The sequence below is a fragment of the Blennius ocellaris genome (genome assembly GCF_963422515.1).
Source record: "Blennius ocellaris genome assembly, chromosome: 5".
Classification (NCBI taxonomy): domain Eukaryota; kingdom Metazoa; phylum Chordata; class Actinopteri; order Blenniiformes; family Blenniidae; genus Blennius; species Blennius ocellaris.
In genome coordinates this window covers 22,971,199-22,997,413 of record NC_137654.1, presented here as the reverse complement: position 1 = coordinate 22,997,413, position 26,215 = coordinate 22,971,199, and the positions used below count along the sequence as shown (strand labels likewise).

General features: G+C 43.8%; 3 protein-coding genes across 4 annotated transcripts in view; 2 read left to right on the top strand and 1 right to left on the bottom strand.

Moving 5' to 3' along the window:
• Positions 1–431: 431 nt before the first annotated feature.
• fbxw12 (F-box and WD repeat domain containing 12) lies at positions 432–4,192 on the top strand. The gene is made up of 10 exons (XM_080496205.1): positions 432–578; positions 661–698; positions 799–965; positions 1,603–1,727; positions 2,119–2,325; positions 2,408–2,572; positions 2,758–2,968; positions 3,282–3,463; positions 3,560–3,690; positions 3,783–4,192. Exons 1-10 carry the CDS (start codon positions 480–482, stop codon positions 3,880–3,882), a joined length of 1,425 nt encoding a protein of 474 aa, XP_080352331.1. The 5' UTR covers positions 432–479; the 3' UTR covers positions 3,883–4,192.
• Positions 4,193–4,345: 153 nt separating this feature from the next.
• Positions 4,346–7,546, bottom strand: ptpdc1b (protein tyrosine phosphatase domain containing 1b; the record flags this gene model as incomplete). The annotated part of the gene is made up of 10 exons (XM_080496930.1): positions 4,346–4,477; positions 4,585–4,695; positions 4,846–5,028; positions 5,212–6,227; positions 6,345–6,482; positions 6,561–6,679; positions 6,796–6,876; positions 6,995–7,160; positions 7,253–7,260; positions 7,473–7,546. The coding sequence occupies 10 exons, from the start codon at positions 7,544–7,546 to the stop codon at positions 4,346–4,348; spliced, it is 2,028 nt and encodes a 675-aa protein (XP_080353056.1).
• Positions 7,547–10,024: 2,478 nt separating this feature from the next.
• Positions 10,025–26,215, top strand: part of LOC308130916 (protein bicaudal D homolog 2-like) — a 41,018-nt gene continuing 24,827 nt past the window's right edge. For both annotated transcript variants that reach the window (XM_080497431.1, XM_080497430.1), the window contains exon 1: positions 10,025–10,541. In XM_080497431.1, the coding sequence (XP_080353557.1) occupies positions 10,302–10,541 (240 nt within the window). In that variant the 5' untranslated portion in view covers positions 10,025–10,301. The remainder of the gene's footprint in view (positions 10,542–26,215) is intronic.

Here is a 26,215-nt window from a genome sequence, read left to right as displayed (position 1 = left end):
TTATTATTATCTAATCTATTGTGTCTTGCCATGCTTGTATCTAACAACCAACACTCTGTTGACAAACTTTTGTAAATATATAAATACATAAAAAGCAAAAAACAACAACATATTATGAAAACTTTTGAACACGTCTTCTCCACTTTAGATAATAAATAATAGATAATACTATGATTACCCCTGAATGAATCATTACTTGTTACACTGATTTAGTTTTTAGATGTTTCAAACATAGATTTCCTCTTAATTTCGTGCGTATTTTCTGCAGTTGAGCCTCCGATCGGGACACGTTTGTGGACCAGTTTTACAATGGCGACATCTAGTGGTGACATGTGCGTATCGCAGGTTGTTGAAGAACCAGCCGTATTGTCCCTGTGTGCTTCCCGTAGCTTAACATCTCTTGAAACTTCACAGTGCGTTGTCGCTCTGACATCTCGGGGAAATGACAGCGGAAACCTGGTGTAAATGTTGAAAGCGCTATGGACGCACCTCAGCCATATTTGATCGGTGACTGCCTGATTCAGATTTTTACTTTTCTGCCCGAGGAAGACTTAATAAGTGCGTCCAGTGTGTGTAAGGTAAAATACGGAAGTAAAATCAGCCACTTTCCTGAAGTGTTCAAACTGTCCCAGTTTCTCATTACAGCTTTGTTTTCTCCAGGATTGGCATGAAGCTGCGGAGACCCAGTGGTTGTGGAGGTTTGTTGTCTGCTCTGTCTTTTATAATCTCAGTGATGCCTTCAAGGATATTATGAGCCTGAATGTAAACATCCCAGTGACGTTGTCCCCCCCACCCTAGGAGGGTGTGTCTGCAGAGGTGGAGCTTCTGTAACCTGACTGTGTTGGGCAATGGACATAAGGATGTCTCGTGGAAGAGATATTACCTGCGAAGGTCCCACCTGGAGGGGAAAATGACTGGAGGTCGGTCAGGAGGGTACACCTGCAAAAGCATCAGGGGGCACACTGGTAAGGTCTCTCTCTCTCTGACCTGAATAACTCCAAAGAAAATATTGGATACCTACAATAGCACACCTGTTGCACATGGTAGTATGACTTTGCTGTATTTTATAGGTGCTACACTTGAAGGCATATGTACAAGGGGGTTCGATTTGTTCAGTTGATTCGCGTGGCAAACCTCCATAAAATCAATTTTTGCAAAATAGTACCAGCCCCTACGTCTATATCACTTTATCCCGTGCAAGGTCGCAGGGTGCTACAGCCAATCCCTGCAGAGCAGGATACACCTCAGACAGGTTGCCAGTCCATCACAGGGAAAACACAGAAAGACAGACAACCACACATATTCATATTTGCACCTATAGGGGCAATTTGAGGGCAGCAATTAACTTTAGATGCATGTTTTTGGACTGTTGGGAGAAGCTGGACTACCAGGAGGAAATCCCCGGTGTAGTTTAATTGGTCAGCACTCTCCCCTCTTCCAGCTCCTGCCTCTTTCTGTGCATGCATGGATTTTAGACATTTGTATTTTAGTGTAAAGCAGAAGGCCTCCGCAGACCCTATATTTCACCCTCATCTGGAATCTCTCGTCTCCGTGGTGTAGCACTGTCTTGTCTCCTAATTTTGTGATTTTCTTGTTCATCAGGGAAGGTGGTCGGCTTTGTTTACCTGCAGGGGAATTTGAGCCAGAATCCGGACGTCTGGAGCAGCAGCGCCACAGTCTGCAGTGCGTCTACGGACGGGACTGTTCGAGCGTGGGATATCCAAAATGTAAAACACACCTCTCGGTTCAGTCATGTTTAGTATTTCTGCATCGGCGTACAGAAAGTATATTTATGAATTTTGATTTAAACACTTGGTTTTACAGATAAAGCAAATGCAAACATGAATAAATGATTGAAAAAAAAAATACCTAGAGAGTTAGGACACGATTATGTTGGAAAAGAATCCACTGTAAATAAAATGCCATATATGCGTCATGCTGCTCCCAGATATACATCCAGATTAAACCAAACACTCATGTATGTGTGTGCAAGTTGCTATACATGAACACTACCTTGACAAATCTCTTCCAATAGTTCTTTCCAGCTGTTTGAAAGTTGCTGGCCTCTAAAGTTAAGTACACACAGCTTTGCCATGACGCTGCACTTTTATTTCTCAGGGTAAGTGCTTGTGGTGCACTCCTGCTCAGAGCCCTTTGACGGGGATTATAATCGATGAGCAGCGTGACGTTGTGATCACGGCGGACTCGACCGGCCTCATTAAGACTTGGCAGGGCCAGACCGGTCAGGAGGTGGCCTCCTTTCCTACTGCCTCCCCGCACTGCACGTTATTGCAGTACAATATAAAAAGTGACTGGTTTCTAACTGTGAGTAGCCTCAGAAAGCTCTGCTGGGTATAATACCAGTATTAGTGTGCATTTGAGTGATGTTTGATTGTTGTATTTTCAGGTTGGGACCAACATGGGATCTGTGTGCACACTAGCTGGTTTAAATTTGACTAAAAAGTCAAGCTTAGTGGTGTGTGACTCCTTCAGAGTCAACATACTCCTGGTTTCACCTGACAGGAAGTGGATCGTGGCTGGAACCAAGGACAGTGGTGACTTAAGTCCAAAGGTATTTCATGTTGCCTTCGCCAGCATGACTGCATGTGTGCGTTTCCTCCTTCTTTGTGTTCATTGTTTGTTTGTTTTTTCTTCTTTCCTCACACGGTGAAGAAAACAATATGTGTGTGCATCAAAGCAACAGAAACAGTGTTGTAGATTTTTTTTTTTTTTTTTGCCGTCCGCTTTGGTTTCAAGGTGATTTACACGGAGAGCTTGACGTCTCCGTCCGAGGACGAGGATCCTCTGTGCCAGTCTCTGCCGGTCTGCGGGGGCCAGGCTGCTGCCTTCATACCCACCCAGCCTGCCAGACTGGCCGTCATCCACCACAGCCAGCCGCCAGGAAACAATGCCCTCACTGTCTTTGATGTCAGCATTAAAAAGACAAAGTACAAGTCAGAGATCCAGGGTGAGGACTGAGATATGTGGGTAATGACCTGTAATTTGCTTTTGATCCTTATAAAATAACAGTCAGCTGGTGAGTCATTAAAGAAAATCTGCGTGTAACTTCAAATCACCTGTGCTTCTGGATACTCTTCATTTGAATCTATTTGTATTATTTTATGACTATTTACTTTGATGTCTGAGAGATTTCTATTGTCACTTCAATGGATTTTAGAAATTAAAATGTCTAATAAGGCGCAATTAATACACAATTACGACATGTGTTTCATGGTGCCCATGCTTCAACTTGTTTAATGTGCTGTGCTTCTCGATGCCAGTCCAGCAGATGGAGTCCTTCCCCTTGAGTCTCAACATGAGACACTCGCAGATCCTCCTAGAGGCCAAAGACAGCAACTGCATCGTGTTGGCAGCAGGTCGCCAGCTGTGGGTCTACTCTCTGAAAGGAGCCCTGCTTGCAAGTTTTAACGACCACAGCAATCCTATCTCTTCCATATGTGTGGTCTGTAATTCAAATACACCTCCACATGTGACATTTGTTTTTTTTTTCACATACTATCTTTGTGAAAACAAGTCGCGTTGTCTTTACTTTTTGTAGGATAGTTTTCGCGCTGTAACAGCATCTCAGGACCTCTCTTTACAAGTGTTGACGTGGAAACACAGCACAGATGGAGGGTTGACCCTTGAGAGACGATACCACCTCCTGGGAGGCTCTCACACCATGTCCAGGTACTGTATGCCGTGAAATCAACAAGAGGATTGTGTTTGTGCTTTTGTCAATTCCATATCTCATCACCTGCCTTTTTGCACCTGTGTTCCAGAGGGTTCACTCACGTTGCCTGTGACTACTCCAGCATTGTGGCCTCAGTGGAGGGGTTAGATGGTAAAGATGTCTTAAAAGCCTACTCCTTTACCTGTTGAGCATCACAGCCCCACTACAGTGGCTGCGTGCAGGTTTGTTCAACCTCCTGAGAGAATGGATTTTAACATGTCCAGTGCAACATGCATGTTACATTCATATTCAGATTTACTTTGGTAAAACTATATTCACAAAAAAAGCATGGTACACGAAATACAGAAAATAAACTCTGGTATAGGAAAGGCATTGATACATTATAGTGAGTGTAGCTACAATTTTGGAGTTTAGATGATACAATAAGCAAGAAATGGTTGTGACCAGGCTTAAGGCAGCATAAAATGCAGAAATTATTCTGTTATTCACTGCATGACATATGTTGTAATTTTCCACTCGACTATCGACAAATAAACCAATATTGACAAAGTCGTTTTTTTGTTTTTTTTCTACATGATTAATTTCCTCTTGAAAACTTGGCACAATCATGTCCATTCCTCTTTTAGACAGGCAGTCCATCACACATAGAACTCATGTCAGAGGTAGGGCACTTGCTGCTTCTTCTGATTTGATGAGCTGGCATTTTTCCTCCTCGAGGACACACTTCAGGACTGTGTACATGGACGTGTACACCTTGCCCTCGTCCTCCGAAGCAATATCCATCTGTCATAAGACAAAGAATATTAAAATATTGCTTGAGGGGAAAAAAAGCCACTTATACACGTTATTCAAATGAATCCTGACATGATTTGGCGTTTTGCTTTACTAACCCAGGTGAAAGCCTTGATGGTACGATTCAGGAATGCTTTTTCGACTACTTCTGGTATTTCCTCCAGTTGCGCCATACAATCCAGTATGCATTTTAGAGTCTCTTTGGGGGCCTGGAGGGACATAGAAATCGCATTGTTAATACTAACCATGAATCAAACCAGGGTCTTCTTGCTGTATGTCAACAGTGTGAACGACGGCACCACGGTTCAGCCTTGTCTGCTGTTGTATTAAATCCGAATCACTACAGAATGACCTCTGACCTTGTCCAGTGTGTTGAGGGTGTTTCCAGCATCACTACTCTCAGGGTCCAGAGCTCTGGCTTCCTGGATGGATATGACCGGCTCTTTAAGCTGCTCCAGCCACGCCCACATGAGTCCAGTGAGGATGAATGGATCCCTCTCCATACACAGCCGCTCCCACGCGCCGCCGTGGTTCAGCTCTGCCTGCACACATTTTGACATCGTGTTGGAACAACTTGAACCGAACCCAGGACGGGTTGCATCTCTTGGATGGTCTGAAAACGATGCCTTTGCTGGAGATGTGGCACCGTGCACTGACTAACTTTACACATTTCTGCTTGTTTTTTTGTTTTGTTTTTTAATCATTTATTGCTAATGATGAGTTACCTGCCAGGCCAACACTTTGCTCTTGTGCTCTTCCTCCCCATCAAGGAAAAGGTCCACTGCCAGGGCCTGTGCTGCCAGCAGGTGCCTCGCTTCCAGCGACAACTCTGACTGTAGAGTGATGAAGGGAACCTCTGATTTCTCCGATTGGTTCCTTTCTCTTGTGTGCGCATTGCTCCCGTTCATTGCCAGTACCTCCCTCTGCTCTGCCTTCCATCTCGACAGCCTGCTCCCCTTCTTGCCGACGTCGCTATTTCCCATCGACTCACATCGTTGGATGACCTTCTTGTTAATTTTCTTCAGCAGAACAGTCACGTCATTTTGTTTTTCTACGTTCTTCACTTGCCAGAGAGAGCTGGTCGAACTGTGAGAGACGTCGGACGTGTTGCTTGTCCAGCTTTGATACTGAGAAGGCGGCGGGGAAACGGTCATTTCAATGTTACTCTGCGACAAGGGCGCCAGCGACTGTGTGAGGAGGTTCAGCTGTGATCCCAGCCGTCTCAGGTCGGACTCGCTGTAGCTCAGACTCTTGCGATGGTAGAAGATCGGCGGCTCGTTGAAGTGTCTGGGTAAAGTGCGCATGCCCGGCAAACGGGGCACGCCCGGCGCAAACGCCTCGGGGCCCAGCTGCTCAATGATGCTGAGAGTCATTTCTATATCGTGAATATCGGGAGCCTCCAGGATGTCTTCTTCAATCACCTGTCGGTTCTCCGCGATGTCCAACAGCAGCCGACACACGAGCTGGATAATCTTTGGAAGGTACTTCAGCTCCTTCCTCTCGTAGCCATGCAGGATGTGTCTCTGTCGATTCAGGTACTGAGACAACGTCACAGGGTGGGATCGAGGCTCGGCGCAGGCGAACACGCTCCTTAGAGGGATGAGGAACTGGACGAACTGCCTGACGCAGCGCAGCTGAGCTCGGGTCTGGATGGAATTGGGACGTTTGGCACGAACATATACAATCGCCTGATTTGCAGTCATTCTGGTTGCGTAGGCCAAGAAACAAGCCAGCAGCACACCTGGTGTACAAAAAGAGGAGAAATTCATATGTCTGTGTCATATGAAATATTTGGCAATCCTGAATACCATAAATAGCAGCTTAAAGCTGTCCGTGTACAATTATTCACAAGTGGTACCTGTCCTGCCGAGACCCGCGTGACAGTGGACCGCTATCTTTCCCTCCTGGAGTGCAAAGGCCATGACCTTCACCATGTCCAACATCGCTGTTAGGTTGGCCACTCCGTAGTCACTCCAGCCGAAATTGTAGAAATAAACTAAAAATGTAACATATTCTGGGTTACGATTGTCAAACAGTTTATATGCGTCCACTAAAGACTACGCAAAGCACTTACTGTTGTTTTCCATGAAGACCTCTGGGTGGTAGGAGAAGCCGCTCTCGGGCTCCAGAGGATTTCCACAGCTGGCGTGTTCACCACATATCTGCAGGTTGATCAGGGTTTTGATGCCATTTCTTCACGTAAAAACACAAACGGAAGAGAGATTTTCATTATGGCCAGCTGTAATATTTTTTGTTGTTGCAGTTGTTTGGTTTTTTTTTAGGAATAAATGACAATATATTGTGGATACCTTTTGAATTGATCAATAATGTTATACTTCTCAATAATTTCTGTTGAGGGTCTGGATGTTGCAAGAAGATGATCGGTGACCCTAAAGCAAAAGTAAAAGAAGATGTAAAAAAAAGGGAAATCAACCAACATGATTTATGAGAAAAATATTAGACTTTGCATGGATTATGCTATATCGAAAACCAACGAATCACGTGTACCAGGATGAGTAGAGGCCTTTAATGGCCTGTTGATCCTCACGCCAGTAACTTGGGTTGTCATACTTGCAGGCTTGACCTCCGCACCCGATGGAGCACTGCATGTGTCCCGGGATGACATAGCGTATAGCTTCTCCTACTATTGTGTACCTTGCTCTCGGGGCTCTGACTGCAGGTCACGCCGGCGAAAGAAAAAAAGAGGGGTATACGTCAAATACTACGACTGCGGCGAAGAGCAGAGACCTTAGATGTAGCTTGCACTCTGACACCTGAATAGTTTTAGATCCTAATACACGAGTGCTCACTTAGAGGTGTCTAATCCGCTGGCATTTCAAGACTGTCATCTGGGCATACAGTAAAAATAGCTACACTTCGGCCATATTTGAACAGCTTTTTACTGCACAGTGTCAAGTGAAAACGCATCAACGAGTTCATCCATGTTATTGAATTATTATTATTTTTTTTTTTCATCAATACTTACTGAATTCCATCAGAGAGCCACCGGTTGTCTTCACAGGGAATGCCATATGAACAGTCCTTCAGGCTGATGGTCATAGCAAGGCCTGGACACGCATATCTACCTTGTGATATTACAATGCACATTTTATATCATATATGTTTCGTAAGCACACATGGCAGTAATATGAAGGAATAATCTATTAAATAATTCAGTCATTTAATAAAGTCCTTATCTTGAACTGCTACATTACTACTTTGACGCTGGTGTGAATTGTTAGAATATTGAGTATTGATGTGGCTTTACAATATGTTGTGCTTTTACACGAGATGTGCTGATGAGAAAACTTTTACCGAAACAACTATCAAAAAAATCAACAACACAGATACAGTAAAATAGTCAGAATCCAATTTTAAAGGATTGTCACTGTAACACTTGAACAAATGCAATCAGCAAATCTAAAACTACTATGACAGCAATTGAAAAAAAATAATACAAACTGTACCTTTTGTTGGAGGGTTGAAATGCTCTCAGCCACACTTTCAGAGCACGACTGAATCACAGCTTGCCTTGCCAAATTTTCTGAAACCAATCCACACAGCTCTGACGTTGTTCCCTCTCTGTGAAAAGTCAATCCTGTTGCTTTGATTGATGTGATTCGTCCCAGATTAACCCTGTGAGAAGAGGCGGGGCGGCATGAGGAGTGTCCACTGGATTCTGTGTGCTCCATTATCAGAAGCCATCTATTCTAATTCAATCATGGAAGCAAATTGAATCTGTTAAAAAGTAAGAAAGATTGTGTCCTCATGCCCAGGATCCGACTCTGTGGCTTTGGAGGGGTGACCACAGGGCTATTTCTGACTCCCCAGATTACAATCCTAATCCTATTACACACAGGTAAAAAGCAAGGGACCGACCCCTCAACCCAACTCATTTTATAAGGTTACATGATCATGTTCTCTGCTGCCTGTTACCCATTGTGGTTCTTAATACCCATTCTAATCGTTTTTTAACCATCTGACCTGACCATCTGTCCCTGGAATCAATCTCAATGATAACGACTATACATTCGAATTGATTTTTTTCCCTGAATGGGATTCAAATGATATATGGGTTTGCCTCGGAGATGTTTGGAAGATTATTGTCATTTAAACTGTGAAGCTTTACCACCCGGCCCCTGTAGGATCTTATTGACATGGCAAGTAGATAAAATCTTATTGGCTTACCTTGTACCTTTCTAAAGCTGGTTAGCTTTGGGTTAACAAGAAGAGTCGACTTTATCATCCAAAGCATTTGGAGGGAACTTCCTCGCCATAATCTGGGTCAAGTGAAGGAACATCAATCCCCTCGAGTCTCATTTATATGTAGAATTTGTTGCCTAAAAAATAATTTACTACACCAACTCCAGTCAAGCATGTTTTAATGAAAAGTTTATTCATATTTCTGCTGACAGTCACGGGATTGATCTGGTGCCAATTAACCAATTAACCTGCACCGGTAGAAGACTCTTTGTAGGCACTGCACTTTCACTTCCAGGGTCCAGTTTGCCCTTCTTTCTTTCTTTTCACCCAAATAGGCCAGCGATGCACTTTCAAAGTACTGCCTCTGCTTTCTGACACTTTATCCTGGACAATATTCCTAAATGATCACCTTAATCTTTTTTTTTTTTAAATTTACAATTCTTCTTGAATATGGTTGGGTAAAAGTGGTAAAATCATAGATTATTTAAAGAAAAAAAAATCCGTGAGGATATGTGGTAGGGTTGATAATTAAGTAGAACTATTGTTTGGAAAGTATGGCAAATGTTTGCTTTTTATTATTAGGTTGAGTGAGTCATATAGGAATACTATGAAAAATGTGTTTAATCCTAAAACGATCTTAATATAGCTCCAAACAAAGTATAATGTTGTGGAGCCATTGTTTTGTTCCTATGCGACTCCATATTCACAATTAAAATCAGTAACGGTGTCGATATCAAATTAAGAAGACGTCAGTATGTCTCCAGCAGGTGGCAGCAGATATACATTTGGCAAACCAACTGTCAGTCCATTTGGTCGTGTCGTTTCCATGACAACGAGCGACGAGTGAGAATGATTTCCGCGCTCCACATAGGCAAACGAACGGCCTTATGGGTAATGAGTTCTAGTCCAGCCCACTGTAATTGGCACCGGTATTAACAAATACTACATTTCCCAAAATGCACTTTCCGGTCGACCGGCGCGCAACCAGCTGATTGCGTGGGTGAGAAACCCACGGTTCAGCTGTTGAAAACAAGCTTGCTGTACTGTCGGAAACAAAACGACTCTGTTTTCAAAATAAAACACATGTGTAATGATATTTTAGGATGATACCGAGACTTTATCCCACCTCATATATAAAGTACGACATAGATATTTTTTTGGTATCTAGATTAATAAATAATTTCGAATAAGTCGGCGCTTACGCGTGATTTAAACACAGTTTTTCTAGTTTGGATTTTTATTTTGAAGTTCAACCGGATATAGTATATGATCACACCGGTCTTCTCAGGTGGTCCTCCCGCTCGGCTGTCGGCTCTGTCAGTCCAACAAGCCGGCGGAGAGGAGAGGGAACCGCAGCAGCGCAACGATGGAGCATTTTTAAGGGAAAGCGGTGGATTCCGCTGACCAAGATAAAAAGGACAAGCGTGATCTACATGACCAAAGACGCTCCAGCGGAAACAAGAAACGCAAACGTAACAATCATGCAATTCAAATACAGACGAATTTGAGGCACCGCTTCTTCTTCAAGGTTACGCCGCTTGAAGACTCCCCCCTCCCGCAACATCCTCCCTTGTCGCAAGATCAGGCTCGCGATCCGTCCCCGGTAACGATCATGTCAGCGGAAGAGCAGGGCTACCCGGACGCAGTGATGCTGCTGGAGGCCGCGCCGGAGTGGCTGCGGGCCGAGATCGAGCGTCTCTCCCGGGAGCTGAGTGAGACCACGAACGAGAAGATCCAGGCGGCGGAGTACGGGCTGGCGGTGCTGGAGGAGAAGCAGCAGCTCAAGCAGCAGTACGACGACCTGGAGATCGAGTACGAGGCCGTCCGACAGGAGGTTGACCAACTGAAAGAGGTTAGTTATCCCATCTATATTTCTTAATTGATATATTCTTGGAAAATATCTATCACCATTTAGGATTCCCAGGCCCTTTGTGGCAACCCCACAACCATGCTGTGTGTGTTATTTTAGGGCGTACCCTATACTTGGTAATCGTAATCGTCTCTTTATGTTGATTATATCCCATTAGTACAACATTATAGCTTCATTATGGCTTCAGTATGACGTTTGGGTAGCATCTGTCTCCCAACCGACAAGGTCAAAATTGCCATCAGAGGAAGGGGTTGCTTCATCTGTACCCCACCCCCTTCATATTCCAGTGGGTATCCCCCCCTTGCACTGCCACCTTTATTTATTTATGCAGCTCTTAATGCTCCTTCCTCTTTCTTCCTATCTGGCTTCCAGAAAATCTAAGCTTGGTCTGTCTCTCCACTGCAGATTTTTCAATCATGAGCAGATTTTAAGCTATCCCTAATCACACACAGTGATGTATAATTCTTTTATGTGAAAATGATGTCTGATTTCATGTTTCTGTGCGCACAGATCAAATTTCAAGCCCACACCTTCACATGTTTTAGTTGTCAGGGAGCATGTATTTTCTTTGCACAGACAAGTCCTGCAAACGAGAATTTCAAGTTCAGTTAAAAGAAGGCGGGAGTGTGTTTGAATTTTTGAACCTTCCCGCTTAGTCGAGGGCGATGACCAACTTGCGGAGGAGTTATGGCCTTTTGGGAATGGAAAGAATGTTGAGAGCGATGGTTCATGCTGCTCTAGAGCGTCAGATAAAGGATGTGTCTGTTTTTCCGAACACTGGCCGGACTTATTCCCTGCTGTTGAAACATGCTGCGTCTTAATTTTCTTCATGACAGCGTGATGTAGCTGGACAGAGGAATGACTTTGAATAGCAACTGTTACTCTCCTTTGATTTTTTTTTTTCTTTTCTTTCTCAATGTTCACAAATAGTTATGAGGAAGAGAGAGAAAAAAGACTCATGCTTTGACACTGTGTCTTGTTCATGGTTGCTCACATCCTCCTCTGAGATATGGTTTCTTCCTGTGTCCACCCACTCGGTAGAACAACAAATTGTCTAGCAGGTTTACCAAACCCCCTCAGTGCCTTGTCAGAAATCTGTTCATCGCTTCCTTGAGTTTTGGAGACACGTGCGGGGATGTTTTCCAGATCTCTACTTCCCCCTCTCTTCCCTGTCTCTCTGTGGGTTCCATTCTGGTGACGGCTTTGGGGAGAGGAGGAGGAGGAGGAGAAAGAGGAGGTCTTTGGTCTGTCTCAGCAACTGCTGCTCAGTTTTCCCATGATTTCTTTTTTTGGCAAGAATGTCTGAATCTTTCACACAGGAATGGCAGCAAAGAGCTCTGAACAGAAGAAACTGGAGGCTGTTATAAAGAGAAACCATGGCAGCACACAAGATGTTCATTAAAAAGAAATGGTTGGATTTGTAGATATTTGCCCGTTTTTTGTTGTTTTGTTTTTAAATATGCTCATCAAAGTCTTGTTTGGAAAGAAAGCAGTCTCTATGAGTCATGCAGGACTCCGATGTGGTTTCTTTCTCATAACAGAGTCCCGATACCCTACTGTGTGGGCAATAAACTCGATTGTTTGCTGAAAGCTGTGGCAGCGGCCTTTTCTTTTGCCACAGAGCTGAGTTCTGCTGGTTGTAGCTCACTGGTCTGATGTCAACATTTGAAGGACTATAACCGGCTTCTTTTATCCCATGACCCAACCCCCAACTCTGTCTCTACATGTTGGACAGAAGTGATGCTATCTCGAGAGAAATACAAACACATTCTTCGGACAGCCCTCTCCATTTCCTCTTTATTGTCCGTTGTCAGGCACTCGGTCGTGTAGAGAAATCCCAAGATAAGCTACTGTCACAAAATGGGCTAAAATGAAAGCTTGTGCCAGGACACATAATCCAGATTTATCTTTCTAGATACTGTCATCATAAAAAGACAAATGCCAAGTCAATCAGCCTTAGGCTCTTTTTTTTTTCTTGCTGTCATATGGGAAGACATTTCCACAGATGAAATTGAACAGTTCTTGACAGCTGCCACAAAAGCACAAGAGACACTTATCTTTGGTCCGATATGTTGTGTTTTCTTTGGTGCTCAGCTACTATGTACACTCACGGTGGCAATGTTTGGACATTCCTCTTTTCAAGGATTCAGACCCGGGGTGAACTGCGTGTGGGAAATTTACAGACCCTAAACACTGAATCCTCTCCACTGACCCTAAAACTCTCTTCCCACTTGCCAGCGCGAACAAACCCCAAAAGAAAATCATTACAATTTACGAGTATTCCCCATTGATTGAAACGCTTTAATAGTCCTCTGTTGTCTCCTCCTGGATGTGAAGGCCCAATCAGAAATCATTATGACAGTAGGCAAACCTCCCATTGACATTTATCTAGTCCTCACACCTTCACACCGGTGTTTGGTCATGGTACTGATATTCACGCCTAAACTAGCCCCAGGGAAGCAGGAAGATGGAGGAATTCAGTGCTTTGCTGTTGCTAAGTAACCACACAGCACTTGCGCTTTAATTTGAACAGCCGCACGGTTTCCAGAGCAGGTGCTGCTGTCTGAGCAGGTTTGTGGGTGACTGCCGAGGGCTGAGCTTAGGCCTACCTGGAATAGCACACGTACGCATGACTGCCGGCTGGACGTCAGCGTGGCCTGGTTTACAGTATTCACAAAACGCCTCTTTTCATTTGGAAATAATATTGATTGTAGCTTGGCCGCTCATTTTTTTTTCTTTCTGTTTACTTAATGGTATTTTCCAGCAGGACTATGCAGCTCTGTCATTTTGTTACATTAGAACGTTCGTCTAAATCAGAATGATTGCATGCGGGGTATTCTTCACAATCATATTGGTTTGATGCAACCTGTAGAAATATCATGTGTATATTTGGTGACCTAAAATCGTGTAATATCATGTATATGATGTGCTCTAAGTGTGTGAGTTACATAGACTATCAACAAAAAGCATGGCCAATATCGACGGTATTGTGTCCAGAATGTGACTCTGAGTTACTCTTTGGCCTTTTTAGGTCAAATTTTAAAACACTCTAAAGGGGAACTAACAAAAATAACCTGGACCATTATGATGTTGGTCACGCTGGTGGATTACTCAGCAACGATTGCAATAAATGACTGGCTTGTTGTCCAGAATATCCAGACAGAATTATCCATCTGCTGATGCATCAAAGTTAATGTCAGTTACTTTTGTCCCCCAGTCCATATTGGAGATCCTCAACTGGAACAAAGTTGAAACTTTAGATGTTCATCAGCAGTGGCTCTTTAAGAATTTTCAGTGAAAAGTAAAAATGTTCTGAAGTCGACATCAAGTTTAATAGTAAGCTGCCATCTCTTGTTCCAATGAATGTACACCCACCTCTTTTTAAGCGTATGGTTTAGCCGTGTCACCGTTTCCACAGATATTGATTGTGTTACACAGTTCCGGTTACAAAGAGAGCGAGCTAATGCCATTATACCACACTACCACTCTGTCAGAAGGTAAGGTAGCGTTCACCTCAGCTGTTGTTGATATACTTATTGTAAGCCACTCACAGTCGACATCTTGTGCCACACCTCCGACTGGTAATGCACTTCTGAGGATGTACAGGTTCATAAGTACAGGCTGTGCTTGTATGAAGAACTGGACAGATTTTGGTGTTTGTGCTGAGCTTGATGTTTAGCCATTCAAGTATTCTGAGATGGATATGAGTGTCATGAGGTTGAACATGGTGGCCACAAAGACGTCATCTCCAATCCAGAGATAACGGATCTTTTGTAGTCTTGTCCTTTTTGTTTTCTCGCCCCAATTCGTTTTTCTCATATGGGTCCCTTTATTTTCAGAATACAGACTTTGCGATAATTCTCTACCAAAGGATGGGGGGGGGGCTCCTTTGGCCCTTGTTGCACTGCGGCAAGTATCAGAAACCACACGGAAGTAATCCACTCACACACAGTCCCTGTTCCTCCCATAGCGGCTCTCCTATCAGTGTGGCAGCAGCTGTGTACCGCGCTGTGGAATTCAACTGGACGATCACAATACAAAATATTGTTAAGCTCAGTCAAACCTGGGTTCTCTGTGTTCGGCCCTCTGGCCCTTTGTGTGCTTGAGCCCATAGGGGTTAACTGGTCTTGAGTGTCACAGATGCAGAGAGAGGGTTAAATGGCAGTGCAACACAGTGCATGACAAAGGAGAGATTGAGAGAGGCGTTCCATTGTGGTCACTTTTGAAAGGATTGGTCACTTTTGTCTCTTTTTAAATGGCAAAACACTAAAGGATATATCCCAATGTCCTTAAACAAAGATATCTAGTGCGACTCTGTGTGCGGTGTCAAATGGGTTCGGCGCTGATTGGACGTCGGTAGAAAATATGAGGTGAACACAAACCCATCTGGTCTCCGAGAGTCATAAATAAAGTGGGTTTCATTTTATTGGATTGCCACACTGGGCCATGTTTCTTCAACAGCTGTTCGTTTCTGACCTTTAATAGTTTTTCCCTGTTTTCTCATTTTTTTCCTTCCATACCTTCAGCTCACATCTGGCCCCTTTAACTCCAATCCCACCAAGTAGTTTTCAAGACTCAATCATTACTTTTCTTTAATTGTTCCGTTTTCAGTTTTTTTTTCTTTAATCTGCAGCCTAGCACATGCTGACCCTTTCATTGTTTGGTTATTGCAATCCATTATTTTATCAATAATTTATTTGGCCGAATGGCAGCATCGCAGTTAAATGGTAATCTTTTCTAAATGGCACTAAATAAAGTCCCAAATCCCCTACACTCTGGGCCTAAGAGGATGAATCCCAGCCGCTATGCACAGGGCTTACTGCGTCCTGGGAGCCTGCCAGGCCCGGCCACACTCGTTAGTGGCGTCCACAACGCGGGGCAGGTAGTTTTTTTTTTTCAGGATCGTGGCGCACAGATGCAGTCGGGCGTTCTTAGGAAGCTGTTCCCCATCGTCCGGTCCATTAGCCTACTGCAGAAAGCGCCAGGCTGAGCAATCTGTCGTCTGAGTACTGCCAATCCTGCCAATCCCCTGTAGTCGCAATAAAAATGAGAAAATGATCATAAAGTCCACCCACGCAAAAGTGTAATAAATTTTAACTGCATATTTTTAAGCTGCCAGACAATCAGTGTTCACAGTCATTTTGAAGAGTGTTGCTTTGGGTGTTACAGAAGGTCAACCATATGGTATTGCGGGTCACTACACTTAGTTTTAAGTAAAATGGTCCTCTCCTAATCCGGAATAATTTTAAAAGCTTTTGTCCTTAACTCTTATAAACAAAATAGCATCAGCAGTACACATCCACAGTTCAAGTAGAGGGCACGTTTACTCTGGAGCATTAGTGGATGGCTGCGAGTGTACTCCAGACTTCAGTGGGTAAATTGTTTCAGCTGCTTGGAATCTTTCTGATCCTCGCGTTATAAGAACGGCATGTTTGTGCTGTGTGTTTGAACGAAAATAATCACGCGTTCGTGAAGGGGCTGCTATAGATGGGGCCCGACGTTCACACATAACTGGAGGGTTGGCCGTTTACATGAGTCTGATTCCTCAGAGAAACGACGTCAAGCTTTTCCAAGTTCTTCAGATGTTGTAACAAGTTCACCGGTTAGAGGGATTTTTACGGAAATGTGTGAATTAAGGTGTTTAATTGTCCAAACAAAGATTTACTCGAGGCGGCAGAGTAAGTCAGAAGTGCACGTCGAGGAGCTGTATGGCAGCCCAGCAGGGTCATGATTCTGTGAGTGTAATCCAATTACTGAAGACTCGGGCAGATCAGGGATGAGTCCAGGCTCCAAGCAGGAGATGAGGTCATAGTAATGACTGTATGCCTCAGACAGTACAACATGGTTGACCGAGGCAAAGTACCAGCCTCTGGTTTTGCTTCTCTTAAACTGCATACTGACTATAAACAATTGGAAATGTGTCAACAAAGAGCGCAGTGTTTAGACATACGACTGAGCTGACTGTGTGTGTGTGCTTTTCCCTTCACTTACCCTCCATGTTCAGTTATTATTGCACACTTCTGTTGGGACTCTTTGGATCACATTACTACAGATTTGATTTACTGTTAACCCAAATCAATAGTTCTGTTTTATAACTCCAGTTTGTGCTCTGGAACAAAGACATACAAAGTCACGAAGGTTACGTAAGTTTACAGCAGTAATTCTATCTTACTCTGAACACTTTTAGTAACTGGAGATACCATGTTACACAATATCTGTGACGGATACTGTTATTTTTCTGTTGTAGCGCGTTGTTTCTTTCAACTCTCCGTCTATTGGGCGTTCACTTAAGGTTTTAGACCTGAGTAGATGACTGTGGTGGTTTATATAAACATGAATCAGCTCTGCTTGTGGGTAGAGCCCACGTTGACAATACAAATGGTGCGGAATCTTACCCCAATACAATATTACATACAATATTTTGTTCTGTGATAATAAATCTTAGCTTTGGCTGTATGGTGATCATAAGGACTCGTGCTGAATCCACACAATTCTCTGCTCCATCAAATCTTTCTTCTTCCTTCCATTGAAATGTCAGAGCTCGCCTCCTCTTCCCCCCTGCCTCTGCATCCTGTTTATGTGCAGCTCTTTTTATAGCAGATAGGAAAGCTTATGAATTATGGTTCTGTGTCCGACCGGATATCTTCTAGTGGATAAGAGGAAGTGGTCACAAAAGACTCTTCAGGTCTGCCACCTGTATTTGTAAAGAAATAAAGAAGATTTTTTTTTCTTATTTTTTTTTATTGAGAAGAATTTACTTGCCTGTCCTTGTCTGTTATTGTCCACTCTCATTATGCAGAATTTCCTTTCACGGAGTTCGAGACTTGATTGTAGCAGCGGAGACAGGAACTGGGATTCAATGACCTATAGATTTACAAAGCTTGGGTCTCGCTGAGAAAAAAATAAAGGGGGGGGGGGAATTTTATGTCTCAAAAAGCCTTTCATCCGTTTAGTTTTTTCCTTAAGTCTTGAACGAATCAAGATTTACATTGGTCATCAGCTGACTTTCCGCATGTACTTAAGGCACTTAAAACTCATCTCAACACTTTATTTATAAGATTTCCTTTGTGATGTTGGATATGGCAAATATATATACTTCTGATCCTACTAATGCCTACATTTTAAGTTACTGACGTTAATGACTTTGTATCATAGCACATACTGACAATAAATGCAAAACATTTCAAACGACAAAATATTTGTCTCCTGGTGATTCGCAATCTGTATTTTTGTAATTGTGTTTTGTCTAACTCAAATTTTCAAACAATTATAATTGACCTTTGCAGAAATAAATACAATGTTGATTCAAGGTTGGAATAATAAGCCTGACCTTGTATGATGAGAGTTATAAGTAAGCAGATGGTGAGTGTCCAAAGTCTCCCTCTACATATCCTAATATAAGCGCACATATCTGGAGGGTTTTTCTCACCCCACCCACATAAAGAGGAGTTTTGTCGGCAGCGTCTTCTCTCCAGTGTGTCCCAAAGGCACTGTGTGGTTTGATGCAGCAGATGAAGAGATCAGCGATGAGATGCAGGCAGACAGTGTTCTCTGTTTACAGAACTACTTTCTGGCGCACCCTCTTTTGATTTCTCTATGTTTCGCTCATCTGCTCGTTAACCGGCACAGTGCTAATCAAATCAGAGTTCACAATCTGAAAAGCATCTTCTTGTTTTAATAGGCCATCCATTCAAATGTTACCAAACCCAATTTCAAAAGGATTGCCCCTTCGCCCGGGGGGGGGGTTCTTTTAACTCCAACACCACGGTGCAATCTGAGAACAGCGGTACGTCTGCATTCATGTCCCGCCACCACACGCCACACTTTCGGCCTGCCACCTCACTCCCCTCCCCTCCCCCCCTTGTCTCCCTTCCCCAGACTCCTATTGCAAATAGGCTAGTGGGTCTGGGTCCCCCTGTCACAGCGTGGCGTTCCCAAGTCTCAAGCAGTCCACACTCGGGCATATTTTATCGTGGGGAGAGAAATTGGCAGGAGCAAAAGAGGGAAGGGAGGAGGAGATAAGAAGGCAGTTGTATAGCTTGACGGGGGGGGGGGGGGGGGTGTACTGTGGCTGTACAGCAATAACAACATTAGAGTTTGGGGCTGGAGAGATGAAAGAGAGGAGGGATTTTTTAATTGGATGTATGCCAGTCTCTCAGGGGTCCTTGAGAAATGGGGATTGCAGACAGAAAAAAGGGAGAGAGGTTTTGTGGGAGGGGCACTGGGCTGTGCATGGGTTTCCTGTGGGAACCAGTTTGCGGTCTCTTAGGTGCGAGAAGAATAGGGTGGGTTCCTCTATCAGCTGGCGTAATGAGTTTAAAGTGCCGGGACGAACCAGTTGTTTATACTTCCTTGTTGTATCACAACGCAATTAAAATTTATCTCACTGAAAAATGTCCTTCCTGGGTTTGTTCACTCGGGGGCATTATGTTGTGCTTTATCTCATCTGCTTCCTAGGGGCTCTGCTTTAGTTTGCATGCCCCGTCGTCAAAGAGAGAATTTGGTTTTGTAGAATTAAGCAAGTTCTGTTTGAACACAAATAGAAGGAGCTCTTGTGCAACACAAGTCGAAGACTATCATTTGTTAACTGTACTCAGATGCTGCATTGTACGTAGTGTGCGGTGCTTTATTTGCACATAGATACAATCATGTGCACAGTGGTGACGAGTCCACTGAGAGCCGCCGCAGCATTCTAGGTTTGTGTGGATAAGACTTGACATTCTAACCCAAGATTATGCCTTTCTGCTGGAGAGATAGTGTGCACATGCAGATTTTAATGACTGCAAATAGAGCAGAGAGGTCATTACTCTCTGTCTGGCCAGGAGTAAAGGCAAAAGCCCCTTTGGGACACCATCCATTCTGGATTTGGAAAGGCCGGCTGGAACAATAGTAAAGGGTAGCTAAGGACACCATGGTGAGATATAGTGAGACAACTTGAGCTTCGTTGGAGACTGGAGTGGTGGTGGTAATATTGTGAGGTTTCTTAGATTGAAAACAGCCTCACAAACAAGGCAGACCAGCTTTCTGTTGTCCCTCCCCCATTCTGTCACTCTGATTGATTGGACGTGTCTCAGCACTAATGGATGGGTCTGGAGTGTTGAGGGGAAATGCATTAGGGTCTCATATAAACCATTAATCGAATTAGTGCTTATTATTAAATGTAAAATCTTCTGCGCAAGCAAAAACAAATAAATACACAAACAAATAGAATCTTCCCCGCCCCCCTCCCTCCTGGAAACCTGACCTTGGACTTTGGAAGAAAAATACAGTCACGTTAGTGGGAGTGTGCATGCGTCTGTCCTGACCAATGTATACATGTCCCTGCATTTATGTGTGGCCCCACTTGCAGGGTCCAGCTGCTCCCCTTGTTTGCAATTTCTTCCAATGACAACAACAGGCTGTTCAGCTGTGGAAGTCACATGCGGAGTTTCAACAGGGAGTCCTGTCCTTCAGGAAATAGTTGAGAAGCACGACGTCGTGTCCTGTTTACTAAACTGTAGATTTTTGTCAGGTAACAAAGGTAGAAAAAGCAAAACAAGCTTGAAAGCAACCCCAAACCAGCCTGTTCTTTGTGCCTACAAATGTTTGATAGGAGAAGCGTGGCTCTGATGCCAGAGGAGGAGGGAGGAGAGCAAGCTGTGATGTGTGTGAGCTCTGAAATGGCCATCTGTGTCAGCGGCACCCCTCGCTTTGCCTTTACTGACCGCCTCTCGCTCTGTCACTGTAATTGGCATTGTAACCATAACAACGGCTCTTTCCCCTGGGGTGTGGGCGCGTGGACCTGGGAGATCTCTTCCAGGCACAGTGTCGGGCGGAAAGGGGAACCGGCAGGACCAGATAAGGCTGTCCTTTGCATTGCAAATCATTGAGGTTGTGAATGCTCAAAGCTTGTGCCGCTATGGAAAATTGCGGCGATATGAACACGGTGATAAAGGACCGGGATTCTCGCTCCGACACCAATATGGGAGCGTGGTGTATCTATAACGGCCTATTGAGTCCAGACTCTCCCTTGAGACGCCAGCTTTTTCCTCCATTCTGTTGCAGATTTAGCAGCTAAACAAAAGACCCGGCGAATAGATCACGTGGAACAGATGCTTCCTTGTGATACACTGAATATATAAAAATATAGACACAAAATGTGGAGAACTATAAACGGTAACTCAAGTCAAGATCAACCTTCTTCAGGAAATTCCTAACTTCTGCAAATTTATTTTGCATGTGAATGTTAATGATGGTTTGTTTTCGTACTTTGCTTAAACTTTACTTGCGATGTCATTTTCTCAATTTAATCTGTGTTTATTTTATGTCCCCGTGTTAGTTGTTTTGAGACCGAAGCCAAATAAACTGCTCAGAGTCGGGATCTTCAGCTTGCTGGTGGGGCCTTAATGACTGTTTTTACCATGTAATAACCAGTCTGTGAACACCATTAGTATCGAGCCATCAGGCGGACACAGACACTATAATGGCAGTGGAGCCATCCCTGTCCTCCTTTTTGCAGGTGTTTCCCCTCGTGAAGAATCTTCGCCTTGTGACACACCCAGTCTTTGTACGTGCGCAGTGGCTTATAGATTCTCAACACATCCGAACGTGATGTCTGATCTGACCAAGGACCAACTTCACACAGAATCTCTAATGCCAACACTGGATCTGTGTGCTATGTATAAGCAGAATAAAACATGAAATGTAGTTTTCCCAAGCCTCGTGTGATGGAAACCCCCAACGAGCACTCCATATCACACCAACTCCATGTCAGCATGGCGAATATATGTTCTGACTGTGTCTCACTGAGCTCATGTTCCCCAATTACGGCAATCTAATAATTTGTGAGGATGACTTTTTCAGCCAGCCATGTAAAAGGCCTCATGAGTCTGATTAGTACATTGCTTGTACACGGAGGCCTGGTTTTTTTGTGCGAGTTTGCATTCATGTTCATGTGTGTGTGTGTGTGTGTGTGTGTGTGTGTGCTTTAGCTGTATGCCTCTACCCTCTCCCAATGGCTCCATCCCCTCTGGCATTTTCTCTTGCAGTCATTTCATTCAGCACAATAGACCCACAATGTGCGTTGTGCTTTGAGGCTGTTTTTAGGTGGATCACTCCCTCAAAGGACGGAGGGCGTACAGTATATCCATGCACCAAGCTCACTTGAGGCAAATGCATTTTTTTTTTTTTTTTAATACATGTGCATGTAATAAACACGCATACACTGTGCTGACCTCTGCTGTCTTATATTCTCTGCTGAGCATTTCTTGCCACTGGCATGCAGCATTGCTGGAGGCTTTGAAGCTTTGCCTCTTTCTCCATGCAAGCCTAAACATGGCTGAAATACCAGGTGCTGTAGTGTGGCTGACTGGAGGGCACACTAGGAAAATTGGAAGCGGGGTGTGTGTGTGTAATTGCCCAGCAGCTCTCTGCTCTGCAATGAATCAATGTGGCTCGCTGCCAGTCGAAAGCTAAACATCTGCATCCCTCATTTTTTATTTCTATCACCCTCTGTTATTCCTTCTGTTTTTGTCTTCTAGTTTTGCACGTTTAACATTTTTTGGTCTTTTACAATCTCAAAAAATAAAGTATTAGAGGTTACTTTTTTAGCTAATGAACAGTTTTTGTTGAGAGTTCAATACAACAACCAGGAGATTAAGTCTCATTTCCGATAAAACAGGAAAACACAGTGAATATGCCTCTTTATTTCTATTCTGTCCTGTCTAACTGGTAAAGCCTTGAGGAAATAATGAGCTGTTACTCATTATGAGAATTCTTGTTGGTAATAAAAAAAACATTCTTTCACACGTGACATTAGTTTGTATTCCCGACTGAACTGTGTTATACGCCCTGTTGAAGCAGAAGTATTCTGAAGAGTTATTGTGTCCAAGACAAATAGATGAAATGTAATGTTTACAGGCTACGCAGTGGAAACTAGTGGGTCAGCTTGCCATGCGAGGTCACATGTGTGCTGCAGAAACCCACCGACTTTCCAGACGTGCTTTGACCTCGAGAAATCTGCATTATGAGTTGATAGCTTGCCGCTAAATTTAGACCCTCCATGCACCTCGAAGCGATTTTGTCTTTCAAAGTTGCTGGCTGCGCAGTGGCCCGCGAATGAAGACGGAGGGGGGGAAAAAACAGACTGGGTTTGTTTATCATCGCAAATAGCGGCCACACGTGAGCCGAGATTCACGAGGCACGAGTTAGTTGTTTTTTTTTTCCTTTCTTCCTGCTCCACCTCTCCTCCTCGGCAGTCGCCTACAATGACAGCGTAACACTAAGCAGCCCTCAGTGTTGCCGAAACACTGCTTTGGCATTCAGGGTCAACTCCAACACTCTGGACAGTCTGTATGAGTAACTAAGCAGACCCAAATGACAAACCCTGTCATTGTGCTGCTTTTGCCTCAGATAGTCATAGCTCAAGAATGCTGCTCAAGACAACCTCCGCTCAGCATCACCCCACTCCAGTCGAATACATTTTCATGCCACATTTCTGCATCTTGGTCTGTAGAGACTTGTCTCGTGTCTTATCTGGCATCATCAAGTGAGTTTCTTATTAAAATCTAGCGGTTGTTGATCAACCTACAGAAAATACCATGGCTTCAATTACATGCAGAAGATGAAGCGGGTTTCTTCTCTCGTCTATGTCTCTGTGTGCTTAACCGACATGAAGGTGAAGCTTTTATCGTTTTCTTTCTCGGTCTCACACCTCTCGGTGGTTGTCTTTCCTCATTTTCTTTGTGCGGCCGGCTTTCCTTTCCCATTAGAGCTAGGCTGTGAGACCACAGGGGGCTAAACAGAAATTCCAACACAGGGATGATCAGAGCTTGACCGCTGATAAAAGTCAGATCTATGACCAGCTTGCTCTAATTACGTTCGGGTCCTCAGGCAGGTTTTCTTCAAAGAGATTCATCTTTATTCAACAAGCTACTCCCGGCCTCATACACTGTGTACCTCGTGGATTAACTGTAATTCACCCAGTTGTTCTCTCTTTTCGAGGGGATCTTCAGTTACTGTAGTTCCTTGCTATTCTAGCCTCCTGCTGTAGAAACTGTGTTCTCAGCCAATGGAACAGGAACTGAAAATAGAATTTTAGATGGGTATCTCAACTCCACTGGGCCTCTGAGACCTGAGGTATTGATCTGTTTATTCCTGTCAGATACCCAAAGCCCACCTCTCTGGTGCTCTTGACTCACTGGATTGGAGAATCCTGAGCTGAGAAGATCAATGCGAAGCCTGTGACCTATATTCTCTCTGCTTGAACTTCCTCTGTATTGTAAGGTGTTGCACATGAGCAGAGAGCTGTAGTCTTGGTGTTCAGCATTCTTCCCGTTCTCTTGAGCAGCCGTGGCAGGGCAGTAAGGTATGATTAACCTTTGAGTTCTGATGTGTCTCACCTTGTAGTTAGACTTTGCCTTAGAAGGCTGTGTAATCATCAGGGCGTCCTAATCTGACCGTGTACCATCATGTGTTCAACACAACCACACAGACAACCTTTGTTAAATCACAGCTTTTGCTATTGACAAATGTGCTTCCACAGACACATTTGTTTCTCTCAAAGATAAACACACTGATTTATATTGTAACCATGCATTTAAAAGAGCTCTCAATCCTGGAGAAACCAGTGCTTTGAGATAGGCTTTATGTGAGGTCATTATTCAAAATAAAAGAAAGAATTGTGACTTCTGCGAAAAATAATTAAACTATGATCAGAAGTCACTGCAACATCTGTACTTATATTTGATGCACACATCTGGAGACAAATCTTAGATCCTAAGGAGAAATAAGTCTGTAAAATTCTTGACTTATTTTTATGTACCTTGATACTTTTGGCTAAAGCCCTCTGTGATGCAATCCAGTCCAGACATTGCTAATCACTAAAGACCTGGCTTTGATTAGCTTTACAAGAGATTATTAATCCATGATCACATGTCTTATGCATACAGAAAAACCCACAACATATGGCATGCTAAAGATGAATTATGAATTGGGTGGGCAGCTCAATGTGAGATTATAGGCTTGGTCGCGTGCGTCCCCAATTTACCATCCCTAAAAGTAGCCTAAACCCACGCTTGGGTTGCCGAGATTAAAGACCTTGGGTCAGCGGATTTTGACTCTGAATATCTGAAGGGACAAGAGTCTGAAATTGAACTGAATGGAGTGTCTACAATACAGACCACGCAGCAAGATTACAATGATGGGATTCCCCTCGTTTCTGATTGGGTTAATCCTGCCTCTCATAATGACTTTTTAATCAAATTCAGCCTCCTGCTGATGAACGGTGAGATTTATTGAAAGGGATGTGGAACATGTGACATATAGACATATAGAATATCAAGTTGTATGTTGTTTGGGCGTTTTTTTTTCTTAAATTTTTATTGAAGCAACGTACCTCCTTGTACTTTTTCTATTTAAAATGATTTGTGTTTGTATGCTACAGCACGGGGTGTGTCGACTTAAGTTTTTTTTCAAGCTTTGTAGAAACACTCACAGCTCATCATTGAAAAAAAAGCATCTTTATGTATACAGCCAAACACGATGCCAACTTGAAATGAGCTTCTTCTGCATCAGCATGAAAGCTCACTTTTCTTCCTTGTGAACTTTTCTCTCACCCACTGAACTAGTTTTACACATTCGTGCATTTCGCTAAGTCCCACAAGTAGGTCAGTTCGACTAATACAAATTTCCTGATTTATTTATTTTTTTCTCCCCCCCCCCCTCGCTCTAAAGGAATTACTGGGATTAATACGCTACACAGTCAAACAGAGAAAATCCTGCAGCAGCCAGTCACGTGCAGAGTAATGGGGTAGCGGGTCAGAGAGGAGAGAGAGTGCACTGCAGCTGCAAACAAGGTCACATTCAGTGCCTCAGGTGATTTCAGATTACTGGAAGTATCTGAGCTGTGAGGCGAAGCGGAGAATCAGATTCTCCATCCGATCGTCGCCGGTTGTGACTTTGGAAACAAAGTCTGCAATCAGCAGGGCAATTCTTTTGAGAAGGCAGACTGATGCATAAGCCTGATTCTGCTGCAGTGACAGTGTCTTTCCCTTTGTGCATTCTTTTTGTTGCAGTGTTCTGGGCCGTTAACAAATTAAGGTCAGAATTAAAGCAGCACTAATAATAGTACTTTTTTTTTTTCTCTCATTTGTTTGTGCCGTCTAACGGCATGACCATTCACAACCTTTCAGCGAAAAATATCCCTCAACAGAAGGCGGAAGCCTCAGCTTATACATCCTACATAGTTATTTAATCTTCATAAAGTTCATCCCTTTCGGCCAGCTTGTGAAATCAAATAATATCTGGTGACCTTCCCTTGCTCTGATATGATCTCCCAAGGTATTAAGAGCATTAGAATACGGGCCTCTCGTGATCGCCTAGACACTAGTCCATTTGCTCTACTTTTCCCGTTTGGTTTTTCCATCTGTGGAGTCGCTGCGGCGCACGTGCAGGGGAGGCCCGCATCCCGCAGTCTTAGAGGAGGGGAGAGGTGGGGGGAGGGGGGGGGGAATGGGGGGGGGAAGATGGGATGATGCAGCCCAGATGGAGCCTAACTGATTATCTCTACAGAGTGATGGTTGTATTTTGGGAGGTTTTTGGAGCTCCAGTCCTGGGCTCACCCTCGGTTCAAGAGATCAGTGTCACTTTAAATGTCTCAACTTCTACTAAATGTGCAT

Bases quoted from the DNA above. Each gene is read 5' to 3' on its own strand.
- fbxw12 (XM_080496205.1), top strand. From the start codon at position 480: ATGGACGCACCTCAGCCATATTTGATCGGTGACTGCCTGATTCAGATT. The intron at 2,573-2,757 runs GTATTTCATGTT...TTTGGTTTCAAG, and splicing joins GTGGTGACTTAAGTCCAAAG to GTGATTTACACGGAGAGCTT. The intron at 2,969-3,281 runs GTGAGGACTGAG...TCTCGATGCCAG, and splicing joins GTACAAGTCAGAGATCCAGG to TCCAGCAGATGGAGTCCTTC.